This window comes from Diospyros lotus, chromosome 9, assembly GCF_014633365.1.
Source record: "Diospyros lotus cultivar Yz01 chromosome 9, ASM1463336v1, whole genome shotgun sequence".
NCBI lineage: Eukaryota > Viridiplantae > Streptophyta > Magnoliopsida > Ericales > Ebenaceae > Diospyros > Diospyros lotus.
The window spans coordinates 6,758,147-6,768,653 of record NC_068346.1 but is presented as its reverse complement, the minus strand read 5'-3'; the positions used below and the strand labels follow the sequence as shown (position 1 = coordinate 6,768,653).

Genomic DNA, 10,507 nt, shown 5'->3' with positions numbered 1-10,507 from the left:
TCGAAATTGATTGATGAAGATTCGTTGGGCCGTACTAGTGTGGTGGATTCGAGAGAAGAATAGTGAAGTATCCGGTCCGATTTGTTGAGCAGCCGACCCGTCCCTATAGGTACTCCAAAGCTCAAGTCAGTGAGCAAGTAAGCAAGTACATCGAGTGTTCGTAAGTTGGCAGAAAAAAGTACATACCTCGGCCCTCAAAAGGGCTGGTCGATATATATCTGAGAAGAAGCTCTTTTGCATGCTCCGTACGTGTACAGGCGATGGGATAGAATAGCCGGCGGGGGCGTCCCTACCGCAGCAAGGTGTCAACGAGACCTTCATTAATGTGGATGGGATCTGCCATTAATGAGGATGAGATCTGAGGTGGACACCCGAAAACTCAGGTACGACTGTAATGATGTTATTATGAGAGGGCCAGGATGAGACTGGTATGGGTTGGCCAAATGGGCAGAGAAAATGGGTCTGAATGGTCCATCCAGGGCAGCCATTGCCTTGTCGATATACCGCAACATACACCCCTTCAATAATGCGAGCTGACGGACTGAGCCGACGAGCTACAGAGATTGTTGGGAACCCACTCAGAACATAGCTAGGAGTCTGCTCAAATACGCTGATGAGTTAGAGGCATTACCGGGAGCTCGCTTGGTCCCAACGTTTGAGCGTGGGCTCCAGCATTATACGAGCTCGTTTTAACGAACTCAGTTCGATATTTATTGGGCCTTAGCATTTAGGCTGTATCAGTGCATTAAGTCTAGCCCACATAGAATAAAACGAGAAATACTCGTAACACTTTCAAATTTTGTAAGATCGATATTAATTTTCAATTACAAGATCATTGAAAGAAATTATAAATATTCATTTACGTGTTATTTTAGTAAAAGATGCCGTGCAAACTTTCCCAAAAACTTGACTCCTCCTCCTCCTCCTCCGCCTAAAGACGTCTAACTTCAATTTTTTAAAACATTTTATAAAGTTATATGGAAGACTCCAGGAGGATCTTCTAGAGCCCATTGTGGAGACTTTCTTTTTAGACTTTATGTTCTTTTGTTGATGAGTTGGTCTTTTGATTTATCATTAACAAATTTAGATTTATCATTTAAGTATATGAAAAAACTATCTTATTATACGATTATTTTTAAAAATCAATTTGCCAAGTGTGAGTTTACAAGTATATCTGGTTTCAAAATTAAAGCAAAATCTTTAAATTTACGACGGAATGAATCATTAATATCAATTATTTTTTCAAAAAAAAAGAGAGGACAAATTAGAAATTCAAACATCTTGTCTTCAATGGAAAAAGAACGGTTCCATCTAGGCCTTAAGAGGCTAGGCTAGGCTATGCTAAGTCACGCGGCGCCTTACTTTCGTGTAATGGAACCCGATTCACGTGCCAGCCAAGAGCCCAGGGAGACTCGGACTAGTCATCAGCCAAGTAGAAAATGGTGGGCCTCTTAGGCTCCGTGATCTCCACCGTTCCTTCGAGCATCTTCGCCACCTTCCCCATCGACGGCCGCGCGTCCGCCCGATCCTGGAGGCACCACATCGCCGTCTTCACCATGCGATTCACCAGATCGAAGTGGGCCCGGCTATCGTACGACTGCTTGATCCGACGATCCAGAATGTCCTCCACCTTCATCTCCTTGAACACCTTCTCGAACGCCCACCGTGGCAGATACCAATCCTCGCTATCCATTCTCGACCCTTGGATCTCGAAGCTCCGAACACCAGTCACGATCTCCAGCAACACCATGCCGAAGCTGTACACGTCAGCTTTCGGGGTGATTGGATCCATCTTCACCCATTCCGGCGCCATGTATCCCCGGGTTCCCCGTATCCTAGACATGCTAACCATGTCTTCCTTCTTCCTGAGCTTCGCCAACCCGAAATCAGATATCTTCGGGCAGAAATCGTCCCCTAAAAGTATGTTCTCTGGCTTAATGTCGCAGTGTAAAACCCATTCCAAACACTCCTCGTGCAAGTAGGCAATTGCTCTTGCCACTCCCAGCGCGATCCGGTACCGAATATTCCAATCCAGAACAGGCTTATCCCCAGAGTTTGTAACCTGATCCGATCCATTATCCGACCCTCCAGACCCGACCCGATCACTGGTGAACAGAAACTTGTCCAGAGAGCCATTGGGCACATATTCATAGACGAGAATTCGCTGGCCTTTCTCAGCGCAAAAACCCCATAATCGGACCAGATTGAGGTGGTGCATCCTGGCGATAATTGTCACCTCCGCCCAGAATTCGGCGTCGCCGCCAGTTACGTTTTTCAGGCACTTCACCGCCACGACACGGTGGTCGCTTAACTCGCCTTTGTAAACATCTCCGAAACCACCTTTCCCAATGATGTTCGAGAAGTTTCCAGTGGCGGCTTTCAGCTCAGCGTGGCTGAATCTCTTCGGGCCGCCCGCCGGCAAGAATTCGAGCCCGAGGGTCCGAGCCATGTCCCGGTACTTGATGTATTTCTTGAGAAAAGCCCAGATGAAGAAAACGCCGCTAACGAGCTCGGCAGTGAAGAGGACGCAGATTATCACGATATTCCGGGTCGTCGAATTGGAGTCTTTGGGTGGAATCGGGAGAGCGATCCGGACTGGGCACGTAGTCTCCATCAAGCTCGTCATACCTTTGAAGCTCGTTTCATCGGTTTCGGATTTATCCACCCGGAGGAACATGGCTGCTTCTGTACCCGGAGACCAGTACCCGTTTAGGAGAACTTCCAGGTGGATTTGGCAAAAACCGGATCCGTCGAACTTGAATCCGAACCCGAGGCATTCCCGGTTGGATAAACACCGGTATTCGCACTCTGAGTAATTCTGGACTGTAGAGAATTTTTGGTAACTTGATCCGCTGGAATAATTAACGTAGTCCAGTTGTAGGAACTTGGAGTTTTCCGGCACCCTTATCGGAATTTTCCGTTCGCAGACTTCGCCGCCGTTGCCGGAAACTGACCGGAAGCCCGACGGGCAGACGCAGGAGGGATTGTTTGTTTCATTGACCATGCATACGAAGTTTGGTCCGCAAGTACCGGGGATCGTGCAGACCTCGAACACTGCTGTCCAAACGGGGCTCCACTTGGTCAAATTCCGGTCAAAGCTGTAAATTATAAGATTGCCATTCTCGTCGAGAGTCAGTCTTCTCGGCCGGAGGTCGCCGAAATCGGCCGAAAGGAGCGTTTGGCTGTTGCCCTGAACGACTTTGCCGTCTTCTTGAAGCATTTGGAACTGATTGGCAGTAGTCCAGTACCGATATGTCCCGTTGTAAACGAGGACTGATGAGTTCACAAACTTATACTTTCCATTCTTGGAAGAGAGGATCGTTCCGTTGATGGTCTGGTTCGGAAGAAGCGTGTTCGTCGGGATATTGAAACTCGACCAGGTGGCGTACGAGAGCTTGCCGTCGTTCCCGAGAACGAGGGTGGAGTTGGGATTTCCGACAGCCTTCGAAGGCCACAAGTTGGGGCCGGAGGACGAATCGCTGAGGCGGAGCTCACCGGAGGGCGTGATGGCGAGAATCGCGGAGCCGTTGACCGGGGAGTTGCCGTTGGCGGACCAAACATCGATGGAGATGGAGACATTGTAGTACCAAACGGAGAAGACGTAGAGGTTTTCGGAGGTAGATCCAGGGCGGAATCCGGCAGCGAAGACGGAGTTGTGGGAGAGAAGGACTTGGTTGCTTCCAGCCGTCCACGGCGACTCGGCGGCGGAGAAGGAGGTGATCTCTGTGCTCTGAGACGACGATAGCGGCGGGTTTGAGAAGAGGCAGAGGAGGAAGAAGAGAGAGAGGGAAGAGAGAGACATTTTCTCCGGCGATGGGTTGGGTGGAGAAGGCCTGCAGTGGGCGGCGGTTGGCTTTGAAGACGCCAGTGTTGATTTTTTCGTATGGCTTGAGGGGCGGCTTGGAATGACCCTGGGTGCGTTGACGTAGACCATGGACCAATTGATAACTGTTTAAATGCAGTCGGGCCCTTTCTCTTATGTGTCATTGGGACCGTTCTCTTTGTTTGGTTGGCTAGAAAATCAGGTGGAAATAATAGACTTCCGCCATTCATGACCACATTTTCTCTTATTTTATTACCTTTTCGCTAAGGGGATATTCTAAATACCAGCCATTACATAATTAATGGAAGTAATTCACACGCCTTTGTTACGTGTAATAAATAAGTAAATTCAATTGTAAAAGGAAAGTCGAGCTGAAAAACAAGATCAAACAAAGCTAAGCACAGCCACAATTTATTATGTATAATTATTATTTAGAAAATTTTGTATAGTAAGTATTTTTCATGATATTTTAATGTTAATTATTATTACTTATTATATTTAGTTAATGGGTAATGTTAAGTAATAATTAAACATTATTAGATACACTTTTTTTAAGATAATAAGTATTTATTATATCTTATTTTTAAATTTAAATATTTTTTATTCGAATGTGCTAAAATAAATGCAGTTATAACCAAATTAACCAATAAAAAATATTTAAATTTAAAAATAAAATATAATAAATATACATTATCTAAAATATAAGTGTATTTAATAAAGGACAACAGTTAACATTACTCTTGGTACTTTTAAATTTAATAAACTCAATATGAAAAAATTATTCAAGATATTTCTAAGATTTAAGATAATTATATAAATACCCTTCATATTTAATACTATACTACAATTTACTCGTATCATTTGTTAACCCTAATTAAACATTAAAAATTGATTAAAATATTTTTATATTTAAAGACTTTCTCCTCAATTTTTTATTTTTTTTCTTAAATTTTTATTTGTTTCTCTTTCTTAGTTGGCAGTGACGAAGACAGCAACGGCATTCATATCTTTTCGTCTGTCTAAGCTATCAATCTTGTTATTCTAAATTTGGAATGATCTACATGGTAGGATAATGGCTACAATTAGGTGACAACATCACATGATGGTAAGTTTCTGTCTCTTTTCTTATATCACAAAACCTAGATTGATGATGACATTATTTTGTGCGTGTGTTTAAGGTTCAACACAACCTAGATAAATTTAAGTTCAATTGGGCTTCTAATAGGGTTTTGTTAGATACCTCATTAGTGAGAATAGGGCTTCTAATAGGATTTTCTAACAAAATCTTATTAGAAATCCAATTCTTTTTCTCTTTCTCAACTAGAAAGTCTAGATTTAGGTTCTTTTGATCATCACCAACATGATGCCAATCTTTCTTTCTCATCTATGAATTCAAATTTAGGTTCGTTGTTAATCTCGAACCAAATTTGAGTTCAAAATGAAGAAGATGATAAACCCACTAGATTTAATTTTGTGCTTGGCTGCATTTATTTTTGTTCTTGCCCAAAATACAACAATAAAAATTTTGTGAAGTGGGAAAGATCCGGGGTGATTAGATATCGATTGGAAGTAGTATCAGTGTTATGAAGCAATCGCCATATTAGAAACGGAGGAGATCCCTTGAAAATATCCCAATGCCTTAAAAGTGTGTCCTAAAAGTCTGTTCTGAAAGTACTTTGATGCCCTAAGAGTCTACCTTGAAAGTGTGCCCCAAGAGTATGCCCTAAAGTACTTCGATGCCTTGAGAGTCCAACCTTGAAAGTATGCCTTGAAAATACTTTAATGCCCTGAGAGTCCCCCCTTGAAAGTGCGCCCAAAAACAATATTGCCAAAAATCACAAAACAAGTTAGAAGGTCTGTAAGGGTGTACACTAGCGAAGACCCTCTAATGATCAAGTTAGTATGTTGGAAAAAAATATTCATGCAATAGAAATTGATTTAAGTGTTTAGAAGTTACCAAATGTGAAAAAAATGTCATTTTCTTGATCTTGTAGCTAGGTATTTATAGGGCTAGATTCCCAAGAATTGTTAAAAGACACGTGTCAATCATTTGAGCATTTAAGAGATGTATTATCTTGAAACTTATGCCAGAAAACATGCCTTGCTTGAAAACACCTTAATACCCAGAAGCTCTTTTTATGCCTGGAAACACCTTTATGCCGGGAAACAACATAATGCCCAAAAGCTCATTTTATACCCAGAAACACCTTAATGTCCAGAATCTTTTTTTATGCCCAGAAACACTTGAATCCCAGAAACTCATTTTATGCCCAAAAACACCTCTTATGTTCGAAAACACCTTAATGCCTGAAAATACCTTAATGTTTGGAAACTCCTTGCTTGGAAGCTCACTTAAACGCTAGAAACTTCCTTCTTGCGCCTCGAAATAATTTTTGGTGGGGCCTACTTTATCATGGTACAATAACTTTATTTATTTATTTTATTTTACAATTAAAAGAAAGATGAGACAGAATAAGTGGTAAATTAGTGATTATTTTACCTTTCGATTTAATAATAAGGGAGGTTATTATTATTTTTAAAATGTAAAAATATTCTCATAATTACGACAAATTTTTAGAGTAATTATTGCAATTTACCCACTTATTATTAGATCTCATGCCGCGGAGTTAATTTGGCTATTTTTTAAAAAATTTGTCGTCACTTGGCAACAATTCTATTGTACGTAAAATCACACCTTAAAGTTAATAAATTTATATTCACTATGAAAAAATTTTAGAATAATTTTTTATTAAAAATAAAAAATAATAAGACTAAAATTCAGTTAGGCAGACGTCTAATCATAGGCTACATCAAATTCAATTCGTTGGCCAAAGTCCTCCTTAATAATTGATGTCTAGAGTTCAGTTTAGTTAAATCCAAGCCAAGGGTTCGCTGTCTTCCATTTTGGAACAACTCCTCCTTACTGTATCCTCATCTATTCCGTCACTAAAATTACGCTGAAGAGATAAATCGAGAATATATTTTTACTGACCAAGACTCGAACAAGCAAACTGCTCAACTTAAGGCCCGAAGAGCAACACCCAAAAAGATCTTCCTTGCTCACAAGTGATTTACGAGAAAGAGGATAAAGCTGTACAGTTGAGAAGATTGCTCTTTTTGTTCATTTATTATTCATTTATACAACTATTAAGTGCATCACATTAATTATGCTTTTAATTTTTCTAAAAAAAATTACAAAAAATTTCATTGAAATTTAAAAATTCATAATATTTTATTTTTTTATCGTTAGTTATATCATGTTGTTAATATTTTAAAAATAATCAAAATATTCTCATTTTTGTCTTTCTTATCTTTTTCCTCTCTCCCTTTCAATCAAGGTTGTTAAAATCGGGATTTTAAGTGGGATCGACAAAGGGTCTATAAAATCGTATCGTAAAATCGAATCGTAAAATCGTAAGATTTTAGAGATAATTAAAAATACCCTTTAATTTTTGTAAATATATGTGTATAATAACATAATTTTGTAGAAAATAAATTAATATCATTTAATAACCTGATTATTTCTTATTATAATTCAAAAGATGATACTTTTAAAATATAGCTCAAAAACTAGCAGGTTGGTATAGACAATTTAGAGGTAAAATATAGGTAATTTAGAGGTAAAATATAGCTTAAAATTCTTTAGAGTATGCTTCCAACGTCTTCCATTAGATTTAGATTACAATTTTTTCTTGATTTAACATTGATTAAATCAAGTAATATCCCGATTTTGAGTTGAGTGGTCCATTAATTAATTACTTGTTTGTCTTGATTTACTTATGCAATCAATGCTAAATCAAGTAAAAATTATAATTTAAATCAAGTAAATTGGAACTTATGCAATTAATGTTAGATGCTATGTGATATTGGAACTTATGCAATCAATATTAAATCAAGTTCCAATTTAGAGGTAAAATATAACAATTCATTGCATAAGTTCCAATGTCAGATGCTATGTGACATTGAGATATTGGAAGCATCCTATAAATTACAACTTAAATCAATGGAGGTCTTTGAACCGTAAAATCGTTTGGGAATCTTTGAAACGTAAAATCGTACATGTAAAATCGAGATTTTATAGGATTTTATCCCAAATTAGATTTTACATGAGATTTGAATCGTTTAGGGGTCTTCGAATCATAAAATCGTAAAATCGTACGCGTAAAATCGGGATTTTAACAACAATGCTTTCAATAATAAAAATTTCTTAAGATCTAACAATCCCTTTCTCTTTTTTAATATCCCAGCAAATGAGATAAACCTCATCTGCACGTACAATAAATAAATCTTGTTCTTATTTATAAGGTGATTGACAAATACTTTTTCTTCTTCTTTTTAATAGTGCAATCAACTCATTCTTGTCTATTTGGAGGCCCTTTCAAAGTACAAAAAAACCCAGTCTCAATTAATAAGAGGCAAAGCTAGATGAATTAGATAAATTTTTTTATTAATTTTAAAATTATCGTTCTTGAGCGGTCTCCTATCGCTCGTACTCTCAATTTCAATAAAAGAGATAAATCGTAAATAAAATTTTTGTCTCACTGTATAAGACAAGGAGTCAAACCCATAATGTCTTACACTTATCAGAGATGCAACTCTCACCTAGGTAGCACCGAAATGAAAAACGATACGTTTTCGAAACGAAACGGAAACACTAAAACTGCATTTTTCAAAAAATATAGGAAACAAAAACGCAGGGTAAACTGTAAATTTAAAAAATATAAGAGAAGTTTTATAAATATAATTTTTAATATAGTAAATTATAAAAAAATAATTGAAATATAAAAATTTATTTTCAATAATATGCAACGTGCTATATTACTGAAAAAAATAATTAATTTAATTTTAATATAAATAAATTAAAACAAAAATATCAAACAAACATAAAACACAAAACAATGGATACACCTCCAAACACAAAATACGAACTGTTTGAGAACATACACACTGAGAGAGAAAGAGAAAGAGAGAGGTTGATTGTCGACTACCTGAGAGGGAATGACAACGATGATTGACTGAAGGAACAATCGGCAACAAAGCTTCGGGGTTCGATTGGAAGCGACAAAATTGGAAGCGACGGATCAGGGTTTGATTGGAAGCGACTGAAGGAACAATCTTTGGCAATGAACAATGGCGGATAGGGTTGGCAATGGTTCGGTTTGGTTTCAATTTTTGTCAAACCATAATCAAACCAAACTTAAACTACTAAGATCAAAACCAAACCATTACCCATTGTTTTAAAAATTAAAAACCATAATCAAATCATTCGGTTTCAGTTCGATTTCGATTTTAACTATGATTTTTTTATTTTGATCCATACCAATAAACAAAGACAAACTCTTGCAAATAGCATTCATAAAATCCTTGTTAACTCCACAACAAACAAAGACAAACTCTAAGAACAACTCTAAGTAGTACACTATTTCTAGCGCCAACTTCAATTTGGCGCTGAAGAGCTCTCCGACGAATACACAATTTTGGTGTTGGGCACAATTTTCAATCACCAAATTTGATGTTGAGCGAATAGTATAATGCCAAATCTGATAGTATACTATTCACTAAATTTGGTGTTATACTATTCACGAATACCAAATTTTCTTTTTTATTTTATTTTCAATTTTACCCCCTTTGTATAACTTCAAAACAATTTATTCCCTTTATATCCTTTATTATTTTTATTATATTCGTATATTTTGATTAATAATTAAAAATATAAATTAAATTGTTAGAAAAAATATATACCTATGTAAATATTTTATTAAGATCTATAAAATGAATATAATATTGAATATATTTTAAAATATTTAATATATTTTATAAATACTATGTTAATATAAAATGAACTATTTTTTTTTATGTATATAAAAGTTTTTTATTTTAATAATTATTTAATAGAAAGAAAATATTCTTAATGCAAAAACTCAATAATATAATAAAAAATAATAACATTTCTATTAACTTAAAATAAAAATACATGATGAAAATAGAAAAAAAGTTTAAAATAAAAACAACAACATGGTTTAAAAATAAAATACTTTCTATTCTTATATTATGCCAAGTTAAATAAATTAATTTATATTTATTTATAAAATATTCTTTATAGATTTTTTTTACACCAATTTGGTGTTGCACATTGGAGACAATACCAAATTGGTATTGAAAATTTTGGTGTAAAACACTGTTGGACACCAAATTAGCACTGGATTTGGTGTCCAATGTTGGAGTTGCTCTAATAAAGTTACTTTCTTTTTGCATAAAATTACAAATTAACTTCAAACTTCTTAGATATAATTATTTGATTGATAAAAATAAAATAATTTAAGATTAGGTTTTATTTTTATTTGTTAATTACTTTATAAATGTTAAATATTTTATATATTTGTAATGCATTAGTTAAAATACTTGTAAAAAAATGTACAATATATATATATTATGTGTACATATAATATATTAAATAAATAAATATCTATTATATATATATTCGGTTCGATTTGATTTAATTACCCACACATTCGGTTCGGTTTCGGTTCTGGTTTTAGTTTGAATGTAGTGAAAGCCATAACTAAATCATACCCATTAAAACAATGTTCGATTTTTTTACAAATCAAATCATTATCCAGTCAAATGGTTTTTAATCGCGTTGATCGGTTCAGTTTCAGTTCAGTTCCCCACGGTTTCAGTTGT

The 10,507-nt window shown here is 36.0% G+C and overlaps 1 protein-coding gene across 1 annotated transcript; it reads right to left on the bottom strand.

Annotated features, from left to right (window-relative positions):
• Positions 1–1,205: 1,205 nt before the first annotated feature.
• On the bottom strand, positions 1,206–3,949 carry LOC127810601 (G-type lectin S-receptor-like serine/threonine-protein kinase At1g34300). The gene has a single exon (XM_052350154.1). It carries the CDS (start codon positions 3,932–3,934, stop codon positions 1,418–1,420), a length of 2,517 nt encoding a protein of 838 aa, XP_052206114.1. The 5' UTR covers positions 3,935–3,949; the 3' UTR covers positions 1,206–1,417.
• Positions 3,950–10,507: the final 6,558 nt, after the last annotated feature.

Coding starts and splice junctions, on each gene's coding strand:
- LOC127810601 (XM_052350154.1), bottom strand. CDS start 3,934: ATGGTCTACGTCAACGCACCCAGGGTCATTCCAAGCCGCCCCTCAAGC.